This window comes from Pyrgilauda ruficollis, unplaced genomic scaffold (genome assembly GCF_017590135.1).
Source record: "Pyrgilauda ruficollis isolate IOZ18807 unplaced genomic scaffold, ASM1759013v1 scaffold136, whole genome shotgun sequence".
Classification (NCBI taxonomy): domain Eukaryota; kingdom Metazoa; phylum Chordata; class Aves; order Passeriformes; family Passeridae; genus Pyrgilauda; species Pyrgilauda ruficollis.
In genome coordinates, this window is record NW_024512099.1 from 446,860 (window position 1) to 459,668 (window position 12,809).

Consider the following 12,809-nt stretch of genomic DNA (forward strand, 5'->3'; position numbering starts at 1 on the left):
TACCCACTGTCAGCCCTTCTGGGGTCCCCACCCTCCTCCCACAGCCTTCCCCAGAGCTGCTCCTGCGGGAGATGGGGAAATGCAGCAGCCTGGTGTTTCCCTGCTGCTCGAGATCCCTGGGGGTGGCATCCATGGGACTTGTGAAACTCTGGGCTTTTGTACTAATACAGAATTGAAAACATTCAAAAGTGACAAAGCTGGTCTTATTTCCTCTCTTCTATAATTCTGGCTTGTAGGCTGATTATGTTCTTTTGACTTTTCAAGAACTGAATTGGTAATTTAAGTTGGTTTTTTTTTTTACTTCTTTTACTGTGATTTCCACAGTTTTTGTACAAGTGCCACTTACCTAAGTGAAAATATTTTTACTGTTGATTTCTTTCTTTAAACTGTTCAGCAAGAGGAATAAATTTGTAAATCTTTTTATAAATAGCCTTATGCACTTAGAAGCTTGATTCTCTGAAGCCATCTTCAGTGCCATTAATCAAACTAGTTTTTTGTAAAATATTTGCCATCTCGTTCACTCTATTGCTTCCAAAAAACATCACTGCTCTTCAAGCAGGCTGACATTATTCAGGTCAATACTTAAGTTACTTGGCTATTTCCTTATTTTTCCCTGAGTAACATTAAGGGAAAAGGCACCCAGGTATATATTTGGCTACTCAGAGAACACGTACCATGATAATGTTGAGCAATAAAAGCTCATTAAAGTGTCAATTTCTGCAGCTGAATTTGGTTCATAAGTGATGATGGTGTTCCAGTAAAGGGGCAATATCATGTATATTTACAAATATTTTTGTGTGTGTGTATAAATAATTGTTTAGAGCCTTTCAAACCTAAATATTTTAATGAGGTTTTTCACACTGGTGCCCTTTTTGCTGATGGTATTTGGAGGATTCAGCTCAAATATCATAATACATTTCTGAGGATGGAAAGTCAAGGAAACCTATTTTATATGAGCTGGCAGTAAAGAGATGATGTGATTCCAGGAGTTCTGAGCTTGGTACAAGCAGAGTTAAGGAAAAAGCTGCTTAACCTGAGTGGGGTACAGAAATCCAACCAGGAAATACAGAAGTGCAAGGATTCTTGCATTACATTCTCAGTAGGGCACAGAAGGTGAGGACTGTAGTTAAAGATAGTTATAAACTAAAACTAAAAGTGGGATTTAGCTACACCTGTGACCCAAGAGGTTGATTTTAGCTGGGCAAGGAAGTTCAATTGAAATGGTTGACAAGAGTGGTGGATGCTAAAACTGGGACTCAAAAAAGCAAGTACAAAGAAGAGATGGGAGCTCAGACATGGCAGGGGAAATGTGTCTGCATTGTGTGTTCCTACAGAGGAGGGAAAGGACCTGAAGATATGAATTATATGTTTATTTATGTTATATTTTATATGTTTATATTTTGTTATATTTATATATCTCTGCTGGCATCAACAACAGTTTGAACCAAGTGTCAAATCCTTCTCTAGGGCTCAGTAGAGGGTGCTTCTGTGTGCAGTGTTGGTTCAAGTAACTGAGGTCTGGCTGTGGATTTAAGGATTCTCTCTCTGATGAATTCCATAGATATCATGGTGGAACATGTGGCAGTTTCTGGTTTTTCTCTTTGTTTGCTTCTGACTGCACACAGGTATATCAGTGGAACACCATTATAGCTGCAAAGTTAATCACTCCAAAGATCTGAACAGGTGAAATCAAGGTAGTCCATGAGTCCCTTTGTGCCCTTCTGACACAAAGTCCTGCTGGTTGTTGGGCCTCCCAAGGTGATTTAAGACTCATTAGATGTACTGAAAAAACGTTTCACTTCACTTGTGTTGACCTTGGCTTTCCATAGCTGATGCTTCTGCAGATTGGAAGTGTGGCTGTGAGTCAGGCACTGCAGGCTCCCTAATCAGTGCTGCTGTTCCTGCCATCTCACACCTGAGCTCTGCAGCTTCCACAGCTTTTGTCACAATTCACTTCCTGCATATGTCTGATTTTTAGGGAGGACAAATGGAAAGCCCCTTTTCCATTTTGGACCATTGTATTTCTCAAGATGTAACACATTTCTGCAACTTATTTCTGCTCTGTCTTGTAGCTGATATCAGTGATGTGTTTCGCCAATCTGAAATAATTATTCAAGTTAATATACACATCTGGATTTTCTGGAATGTAACATTGGGATTCAATGTCAAGCTTGTTGTATGTAGAGCAGGTTTTAGAAACAATCTGAAAGTTTTACAGAAGTGGTTTTAAGTTTTTTCAATAATTCAGAGTATTTCCCGTCCTGTCATTCAGCTGCATCCCATTTAGGAGAAGGCACATTTAAGTAATTTTTTGGTTGGCTGAAAACCAGAGGATTTAAACCTTTGGAATAGGCTGTGCTAAAATGCACACAGATATTGGTTCTGTACTGTCTGTCTCTGGACTATATTTGTAATCTATATCTGTTGTTTTTTTTTCTTTTCAGTGTGTATATTGCTGGCTTTCCTGAGTACACACAGCCAATGATTGATCATTTAGTTAACATGAAGATTAACCACTGGGATGGGTAAGTTCGTAAAATCTAATTATTAATATTCAGGAATTGGCTGTTCTGCATAAATTTTCCTACTTTTGTAGATTACTTCTATAAATTTTACTCACACTTGACTTTGCAGCAGCATTTGACTGAAGGGAGCTGGGCAAGTAGTAGGTGATACCATCTGTACCTCCCAAGCAAAATGTCACTTAAGCAGCTTTATGAATTTTGTCTTTTGGCCATGACCTCAATCTGTTAATAGATTAATAAAACCCATTTATATGGTGTATGGTGTATGTGAGGGGTAAACACTGTCACCATACAATTATCCTAATTAAAGCAGATTTCATGCATAGAGATGGTGCTTACTCACATTCAGTGTTCATGGAGATTGAAATGTGTACATATCACACAAGTGAGATTCTATCAGTGCTGATCACAGTTTGCATCATGAGAAATAATCACAGTTTACTGCACTGTCCCTGCCAGTGCTCAGAACAAGCCCTCAGGTCCCACCAGCCCCACTGGAGTTTTTCCCTGTCTCTTTGGGCTCTTTTCACTCCACTGAAAGCTGGCTGCAGGCTGGCTGCTCTTTGCTTTGGTTGGCTTTTTTACAGGGGGAAGCATAGGATGGACAGAGAGTATTGTAATTTTGAATATTTGTTTTGGCTGGGGGCAGAAGTCCCTTCCTCATGTTATTTCTTTAGCACATTGCTTCTACTGACTTGCTAACCCTCAGAAATGCTTTCTTACAGTGTTATTCGAGAACTTTCCACCAAAGCTCTGCATAACATCACTCCCCAGGCCCCTGAGTACATGGCAAATGTGGGTAGGTACCAGCTGAGCTCTGCCCAGCCAGGCTGAGCTTAGGCAAGACAAACCTACAAAGAGCTAATAAACCTAATTAATAAAAATTAAGATTTCCCCTGCCACTTAATACAGTGTAGTGACCCTTATGGCTTTACCCATTTTTAGGTTTTACGCAAATATTATAAATTGCTGCCAGATTGTTTTTTATCTGGGGCCTTTGACAGCTGGCTGCACTGGACTCTGCTGGTTCTGAGGTGAATAAATGGGTGCAGTTGTGTGGGAACAGCTCCAGCAGCTACCCCTCCAACTCCCAGCTCCTGCTTTGATGTTGTAAAGGGTGGGGGATCTGTTGTGTCTTGTCCAGCCTGACACCTGCAGAAGAATTCCTTTCTGACTGTGTGTGAAACCAGATGTTCCTTAGCAGGAGCCCGGGGTCCTTTGCTGAGCCCATTGCTGATGCTGAGATCAGGGAACCCTGGCAGATTTTCCATGTGGCTGAAGGCAGTGCCCAGCCCCTGAGCAGCTGCGGTGCAGACCTTGCCTGGGCTCCTCTCCTGGTCCAGGAAGGTGCCACTTAACATGGAAATCAAATCCCACCCATTTCCCTGACTGCTCAGCCAGCTCAGTGCCCAATAGCCATGTTATTTTATTTGCTCCAGCCAGGGAGGTGGTTGGGAGTGTAAAATAGCTCAGTGTGGTTTGTCAGAATTTACTGCATTAAAACTTGTTTTTCCAAAGTGGCCAGGATATTTGACTTTACAGAAATGCTTTTCCAGTGTTCTTTCTAGGCAGGCAAAATTACAGTTAGAGCTGTGATCTGTCACTATGCTTTGTTTGAAAAATAATGAATTAATTATTTAATCTCTTTCAGTTTTGCCAAGACTTCTGCCTTTATCAGTGGGCTCAGATCTGCACACACGCCATGGGGCAATCCTTGCCTGTGCTGAGATCACCCATGCTCTGTGTAAACTGGCACAAGAGAATAATAGGTATTAATGCAAGATTATCTAGACTATAAATTTTCCTTTCATGTCTGCTATATTAAAAGCTTCCTGAGTACAATTATGGAAATCTTCATCTCACTGAACTGGCTTTCCATTGAATTTTTGTTTGTTTTTATGAGTGATGCTGAGCTTTCACGTTTTATTCAGTGATTTAAGACTTCAGTTTTAAATTCATAATGAAGAGACAGAGATCCTTTGTTGCCTTACTTGGAGAATTGATCAGTTAAATACAGATTAATTCCTTTTCCCTATAAATGTGCTGTCATCCTGGGTAGGGACGGTCTTTTGTCTTCAGAGTTGGAGAAAAACCTCCTTAGTGTTGGAGAAAAACCTCCTCAAGCAGCTCATTGAGTTAGACTGATTATGAATGCTGCCAGGTATATATAAAAGTATATCTGTATATTTACACACACACTTGCCAGTGGTGTCCATCAAAAGAATTTTCAATAAAAAAAGACAGATCATTTTTAGTAGTAGGAAGTACTTGAAATAGGTGGAAAAATCACAGAAGTGTTGGAGTCTAAAATTACAACTGATCTGAGAAGGGTTATCAGTGTATTGGCAATGATAATTGCCTAATATATATATATAGGCTGTTATTAGGAAGTGACACTGATTTTTTATAAGCCTTTTAGAATAGTTTTATGTGTGATAAGGAAAACATTTCTGTTGCTATGTTTGCTGAACTATTTCAAAATAAATATTACATGTTTCTGTGGAGCATAGTTTGAAAATCAAATGATTGGTCTTTTGTATGAAAGTACAATGATGTTATGGGAAAAAATTATTTGCAGCATGATGAGGAAATCTGTATTAAACATTTTGTATACTTTTACAGATCTGTCACATACTATTTCACTGAAAAATCATTGGAGGGGCTCAAGCAAATTCACCAAGAGGTTTGTAACCAGCATAAATCTATTTTTAGCCTGGAATGCTGCATGATTTTTAACAAAGATTTACAATTAAGGCAGCTGTTCACCTTCCTCAGCCCCGTGCCAAGAGTGAACCTTGTTCTGGTGGTTTGGACACCCCCAGGCTCTGGGACAGCTGTTTGTCCTGGTCCCTGTGTCTTACAGTGACACTGTGGGCTCTTCTGCCTCTTGCTGAACCCCCAGCTCTGATGCTGGAAATTACATTTCTGAAATGCCTTAGGGTTTTTTTGGTCCCTTGTCCCTCTGCCTTTGCTCCCCCTTTATCCTCCTGACTGCCTGTGGGGTAGCTGTGCTCAGGGGACGTTTGGTGAGCCCATTCCTTGTCCCTGCATCCATAATTTCCTGTTTATAGCCCTCAAAAGTCATATTCTGCATTTCAGCTGGTGCATTGTCTGTATCACTGCCTATGCTTGTCCTGCTCAGAGCACTTCCAAATACTTCTGGGGAGAGAATTTTCCTTCATTTCTCCCTTTCATTTTCAGTCATCCCTTGGTGTTGGGTTTTTCATCCCAGCATGGAACAGACAGTAGTCCAGCATTCAGGCTCCTGCAGGATCTGTAGGAGCTTTAGTGCCAGCTCTGGTGTGCTGGCAGACCTCACCCTTCACCCACCAAAGCCCACAGGTGCCTCTTTAGTTCTGGGCACAGCTCAGAGCTGCTGCCACAGGTTGGAAAAGCACCTTTGTTCTCCTTTGACTTCCTCTTGCTGAAGTGCCTGAAAGCTTGGTCAGCACATCTCTGCACTCACAGTGGCCTTAAGTTGTTATGGTGCAGTAGCATAAACTCTCCATTTTAAATAATCTGGGGCTTTTTTGGCTTTTACTGCATAGAAATGTGATAATCTCTGATTTTTTTTACAGTGGCTTGCTGTAACATTAAGAATTAAGTAAGATTTTTCTGTCATATTTAAGCCTTTACATTTTTAAGTTTTTTCTGTTCAATCTGTGGTTTCCAAAGTTATTTTCAGTGATCAAACAATGCAGTCTATCATCATTCTGAAAGGGCCAGTGGTGGAAAGCAAATCTATTTTAAAAAGCCAAACTGGCTTCCAGGGTATTTGCAGGAGCAGCTTAAGTTTGGAATTCAGGAAATTAGTGCTTTATGTGTTGGGTTTTTTTTGAAAACAAAGTTCAAATGGATATAGAGAAGTTGTTTTAAAGAGGTTTTCCCTTTGAATTTTATTTTTTAAATTAACTGAAGTTTTGCACAGCTCACAGTATATGGCGTTGCAATTAGGGGAAAAATTGGATCAACATTTGGATCAAACAAACTCAAATTAAAATATGTGTTACTTTTTTTTTCCCTCCAGCTTTGCAGTCGTCAGTTGTACAGGTAAGAAAAAAGATGCAAACCCATCATTTTTCATCTTGGAAAATGTCAGCTAAAGGGACTGAAACCAGGATCTGGGAAGGGGGAGGTGTTTTGTACAATTAGTGACCTTTTCCTTGTCCTTTCCCATTTCCCTTTCCCATTTCCATTTCCCATTTCCCTTCCCTTCCCTTCCCTTCCCTCCTGTTTTCCCCCTTGTTTTTTCTCCTTTTTCCCCCTTCCCTTCCTGTCAGCTCCTCTCTGAGTTCCAGAATTCCTTTCTCCATCCTGTGTGACAGGCAGGACAGGAGCATTGCAAAAGGTTCAGGGCAATTTTTCAACTCTTGCGACAAAGAAAATGTAAATGAGTTTTCACTAAGTTGTTTTTCATTTCCTATTTGATGAAGCTTCCAGGAAATTAAGGGATATTGCTTAAGGAACTGTTAAGTAAATGTGAATTAAAACTGGTGTGTGACTTCAGAGTTTGATTCTAAATTGAAGGAAATGAAATCATAATGACTTGTATTCCCTAATAACTGCACATGCAAGTGAGGGTTTTTCCTCTCACTGACAGTTTTTGGTCATTTTTACTTCACTTCTTCACAAGTGTCTTCCCTGAAAACAGTAAACCTGTTTTTTATGTAATTATTAATTACAGGTTGAAAAAAAAATGATGCAAGTTTTTTTAATCATGAAGGTTTCTGAAAAAATGATAAAATGTACTTCTTGAGGGGTCATTTATAGAAATGTGGCACTTCCAGCCCTGAGTGAGCTTGGGCTGCTGGATAGGCTTAGTGCTGATACTGTATATTCATGTCTTTGTGGGTGGCTCTCTTGGCTTCCATAAATTCTTTAATGTCAGGGTGGAGCTTGGGTGTAATTTGTTTTTGTCATAATGTGCACTTCTTGCTCTTAATGGTATTTATAAGATGCCTACAGAAATGTTTTTGTTCTAGATAAGAGTTCTAATTCAACTCCAAGCAGGATTGATTCACTGCTGTTTGCTCTCATACTTAGCTGAGACAGAGATGTCTGCCCTCATCCATATTGTAAAATATCAGTGTGCATAAAGTATTTTAAAATGGAACAAGAAAAATAAACTAGGTTATAAAAACAAACCAACAATTTGAGTGTTGCTGGGCAAGCATTTAGTGAAACAAGCCAAACTTGTTTCATGATGAGTAATTATTGCACATAATATTCCAAAGATTTCCATTTGAGAAATTGCTACTGGGAATTTTCAGTGTTAAAAACATCTTGGAGGAATGTTGAAACCTGTGTTTTTTTATTTGTATTTCAGGATTTTAAACTGTATTAACAAAGAGCATCTGGCCACATGTCTCAGCTGTTTATTAGGTGTTTTGCTTTCCCTTCTGGCCACTAAACTGCCTTGTCAGGGACTGCAGGGATTTTCGTGCTTTGATCAAGCTGTTCTAGGGAATTTTTTTGCCATCTGAGAAAGGGAAAAGGAAGTAAAGTGTAGAAATGCTGGATTTTGGGGTTTTAAAATATTTTTTTACAAAGTTACAATTTATAAATTTTAAGCTGGAAAATGGGTCATGAGTTTCTTGGTTGTCTGATTGTGTTGAATGTATAAGGACCTCAAGTCAGACAAGAGAAAACCAAATGCTCTAATGGAAACATTCATGGAGCTGCTCTACCATCTTTGTTTAGCAATTCTTGCACCATCTTTAACCTGATTTTGAAAAATGGCCATGAATTATCCTTTACACAATCCTGTTTTGAGTTCTCCTGCAGCCAGTCTCAGTGCTGAATATACTCAAAGCATTCAAATTTATTTATTCTAATCACAGAAAATCCCATCTTCTACCATATTACCAGATGTTTTTTTTTAAATACAAGTATTTTTCTGTCCTCCTGCAGAAGTCCTCTTTGGGTTTACCACAGTACAAAGGAGCCTGCAGGTCCAGGCACATCAGAGTGCACTTCCTGCCATTAGCCTTGATCCTGACACATCTGATGCACTGGTTTGTCTGGAGGAGCTGGTTGCTTGGAGCATTTGCATGTGCACTTCCAGCTGTGGGTTGTCAGGAGTTTCTGGGTTTCTGTGTGGGGGTTACACCAAGGAGTATGCAAACCATGCCCTGTTTAGGGCTGTACAGCTTGTGAAGTTACAAAAATTGTGCTGTGTTTTATTTGTTTTAAATGGTATTTTTATGTATAAAAACCTAAGATGAAAACTTGTGGCATCTGTTGCCTTCAGCTGTGTTACCTGGGTTAGGAAATCACTGCTGGTTTAAGCACAGACAGTAGTCAGCCTGATTTCCATTCTGCTTCCACTGCACCAGCATGGTTAGTAGCTGGTTCTTTTGTAGCAGATCTATTTCTGTTGTGCATCTGAGACCTTGGACTCATTCTCAACACTCCTTCTCTCAAGTGACAAGTGATAGGAAAGAGGAAATGGCCTTAAGCTGCATCAGGGAAGGTTTAAATTGATGTTGGAAAAATACTTCACTCAAAAGATTTATGCAATCCTTGCACAGACTACCCAGGGCAGTGGTGCAGTCACCATCCCTGGTTTTTACCATCTAGAAAACCTAGCTTTAAAAGACATGTTAAAAGGGTTTTGTTTAAAAGATTTTAACACATTTAAAAGATGTGTTAAAAGGGTTAGGTTGGTCTTGGCAGTGGTTGGATTCAATGATCTTATAAAGGTCTTTCCCAACCTAAATAATTCTGTGATTCAATATGAAAAGTCTTTAAGAAAGCAGCATTTTAACAGGAGTTTTGTTAAGATTCTCTGAACCTGCCTCATCTGGTCTGAGGTTCTGGAGTGACTCTTCAGCTGATCAGATGTTCAGTATTATTGCCACTGCTGGAGATGAAGGGATGGGACTATTTTCAGGCTAAGAACGATTTATTGCCCAGATAAACATCAGTCACAGAGGCTGTGAGAGTTTAGAGGAGTAAGCATTCGGCCATAGCTCAAGAGTAGTCACAAATTCTCTGTTACAAGGCAATACAGAGCTTTCTTAACCAATAGACAGTTGCCACAGAATTTATTTTGCTTTCCTAACCTATCCCCTTTACTTACTTCAACTGCACTGTGGATACTTTTATCCAATTGGCTTCTAACTCACAGGCACACATATGCTTCTGTTATAACTTCTAAACTCTTGGCTTATTCCATACAACCACACCCCTACACTATAAACCCTTCACCATCTTATCAGTACAGTTTCTCACTTACTTAAGGCATATTTTTACTTACAACTATGGAAATAGAAATTTATTATTTTTCTGCTTAATATCTGTGTATTTTATTTTTACATCAATCCAATTTCTACAGATCAAACTCTTCAGTGTCTGTGGAAGTTTCTGTTCTTCCCATTCCCACAGTTCAGAATATTTTTTATCTTCCTTGTAGCCAGTTCTGACTCTGGTACCAGCGGCCTGAATGCCCAGAAGATCAGGAGTGGGTCTGGCAGTGCAGGGCTGCCTGCAGGTGGTTGCAGTGCTCGTTGTGTCTCAGCAGATGCTGTGTCCAGCCCTGCAGGCTTCCATCCCTGCCTGTGTCGGGATGTTCGTCAGCGCCTCCCACGCCGGGCAGCGCGCTGCCTGCGACGTGCTGCGCGCCCAGCCTTGCTCTGAGCTCATCCCTGCAGCCTCTGGAGAGGCAGCCTGGGTGTGCAGCACGTCAGCTGCGGCAGCCCAGCGGATTTGGGAGCCTGGAGTGGCAGGCAGTGTCAGCCGGAGCGGCTCCTTGCGAGTTTCGGCGTTCGCAGCGGAGCGAGGCAGCCCGCAGGTGCTGACAGGTGCTGGGCAAAAGAGAAACTCAGCTCGTTTCAAAGACCTTTAAGGTTGTAACTGATCTTGATGGTTTCAGGGCAAATGTGTTTCTTGGCATGCATCTGCCTAAAAGAGGTGGGTTTTTTTTGAGGCATATGAGCTTAATCAGCAAAGAATTCCGGCTTTGCAGCAAAGCTCATCTTAACAGTTCCTCCAGGTTCTGAGGGTTTTCTGCATCCAGGGCCTGGCTGGCTCTGGGAGATCCTGCTGCACTGTCCTCTGAAGAGTTACAAGGTGAAATTCTGCTACAGACTGAAGTCACTGGGAAAGGTTTTACTTCCATAGAGCCAGGATTTCACCTGTAGCATTCTGATGTTAGAGTACAATGTGGGATATGAATTTACAGTAGCCTGAAACTTGGTGTTTCTCATGCTAGTGTGGTTTATTCTTCACACTGAAGAATTGGCCATGAAAGCTTTCTTAACCTGTTCAGCTGTGCTCAGGGGTTTTCCTTTCCCCCTGGTGTACCCCCTACCTCCAAAACCCAGGGAATGTGCAACCTGGACCTTTAAAGATACCTCAGTTCTGTTTGGGACAAGAACAGAGATCCCGCAGAAAATGCTTGGTTGCTGTTCATGTGGAGGTGAAATATGTGTTCTCAGCTTTCCCAAAATCCAGAATCTCTTCAGCTATTCCAATACTTCTAACTTCATATTTGAATATCTGGGAAAATGTAGATGCTTTTCAGTTCTAAACAGCTCAGTTACTGTTATTTTTATTATCTTAAAGAGGAATCTGGCTTTTGCACAAAAAGCAGCAGGCTTAAAATAATTTAAAAAAAATAAATCCACAAAAGTACTTTGAACTTCTTTATGCCCTGAGAACAGCACTGTCACTGGTTCTGATTCAAGCCAATGTAATTATAAAATAGAATCTGTCATTCTTAGGTCAGTAATGTTAATTCATCAGTTCTGCAAGGGATTATATATTTTATTTTCCACACATACATTGTGACTCATCCCAGGACGTTTCTAGGAGAGAAGCATTGCTGTGGAGCTGCACACAGGAAGGAATGCTCACGAGCTTGTGGAGCCTGGGCACTGCATCAGTCAATTTGCAAATTAAATTAATAATTAAAGCTTGAAACAGGTACTTCTAATAATGTGATGCAACTTGTGGATGTGTCTTTGGAATAAAACAGAAGGAATACTGACTGTACAGCAAAATTCAGAATCTCTGAATTAGGTAGATCCGTATCTTTTTAATTTAGTGAAATACTGTAGAGTGAGATAAAGTTAATAGAAAGATGTGCATCATGTTGGACAAACCAAGCACTGGCTGAGGAAAGATCTTGGATTTTGATAGAATTTTTGGTTCTTAAAAGTGAAACATGCACAAGCTGTGGAAAAGGAGAACAAAATCAGCTTTACTGGTGGACACAGAGAGTGTGTGGGCAAGAGCCACTGTGGGAAGCTTTGCAGGGCAGCACAGTCAGGTCGTGGTGCCACCACGGGACTGCACTGGAGTCTGTGCCACGTGGAGAAGTGTCTGTGCCAATCCCTGGCACCTTCTGCATTCTTGCATGGGACAGCAGTCCTCAGAGAGGCTCTGAACTGGAGTTGGTGAAATGGCAGAGGAGGGGATAGCACTCAAATTATTACCATCAGCACAGCTTGCAGTGGCCTGACTTCCTTCTTGGCAGTGCGAGGAAATGGAGAGGAGCAGCCTTTGTGAGTCAGGGCTTGCTTTGTAGTTGGAGCAGAACATACCTGTCTGAACCCCTGCATCAGCAGACTCTGCACACCAAACACATTTGCAGGGTGATTATTTTCTACTCATTTGCAGGGAGGTAAGGAATGGGTGAAGGCAAAATAAAGAGGAAAAGAAGTGTGGAAGAGGAAGCAAGGCTTGCCACATCAGTCACCTGCTTTTGCTGCTGTCTCGACTTCTTGCATCACTTTTTTTGTTTTCTAATTTAAATTTTTCAGAAGCTGGAGAGCAGACAGCATGGCAGGAAGGTGGGGTAGACAATACACAGACCTTATCAGCATGAGGATGTAGAATCTGTGCTTGCTTCCTACAATGATAAACTGAGCTGGGGAATATTAAATTAAGCCTAATCTATATTGATTGTGGAAAGCAAAAGTTTCTCAATTAAAGGAAGTGCTGACCTATGGCAAATAAGAATATTGTGGAGTTGGCATCTCTGTGTTACCTGAAACACCAATGAAACTGTTGAGCAGTCAGAAACCCAGAGCATATTACAGAAGGGACCTCCTCGTGTGGAATGGAAAAACCTGTTTAGAATGTTCAGGCTTTTGAAGCTCATACAGAGGGATAAACTGGAGAACAAAGCTGTAAGAGCTGTTAGGATTGCCAAGCTGGCCTTCCGAGCACAGCTACTAATTTTACTGTGGGGAGGGAGGAGGACAGGAGGGAAGAAAATGTTTAAAATAAACAAAAAACAACAAGCAAACAAACAAGTCTTTGTTGTTGCTGCCCTTGCTG

At 40.9% G+C, this 12,809-nt stretch overlaps 1 protein-coding gene across 4 annotated transcripts in view; it reads left to right on the top strand.

Moving 5' to 3' along the window:
* Window positions 1-12,809, top strand: part of TBCD (tubulin folding cofactor D) — a 114,506-nt gene that overhangs the window by 66,532 nt on the left and 35,165 nt on the right. For all 4 annotated transcript variants that reach the window (XM_041459439.1, XM_041459441.1, XM_041459438.1 and 1 more), the window contains exons 19-23: window positions 2,445-2,525; window positions 3,251-3,324; window positions 4,177-4,294; window positions 5,148-5,208; window positions 6,553-6,575. In XM_041459439.1, coding sequence (XP_041315373.1) covers window positions 2,445-2,525; window positions 3,251-3,324; window positions 4,177-4,294; window positions 5,148-5,208; window positions 6,553-6,575 — 357 coding nt within the window. The remainder of the gene's footprint in view (window positions 1-2,444; window positions 2,526-3,250; window positions 3,325-4,176; window positions 4,295-5,147; window positions 5,209-6,552; window positions 6,576-12,809) is intronic.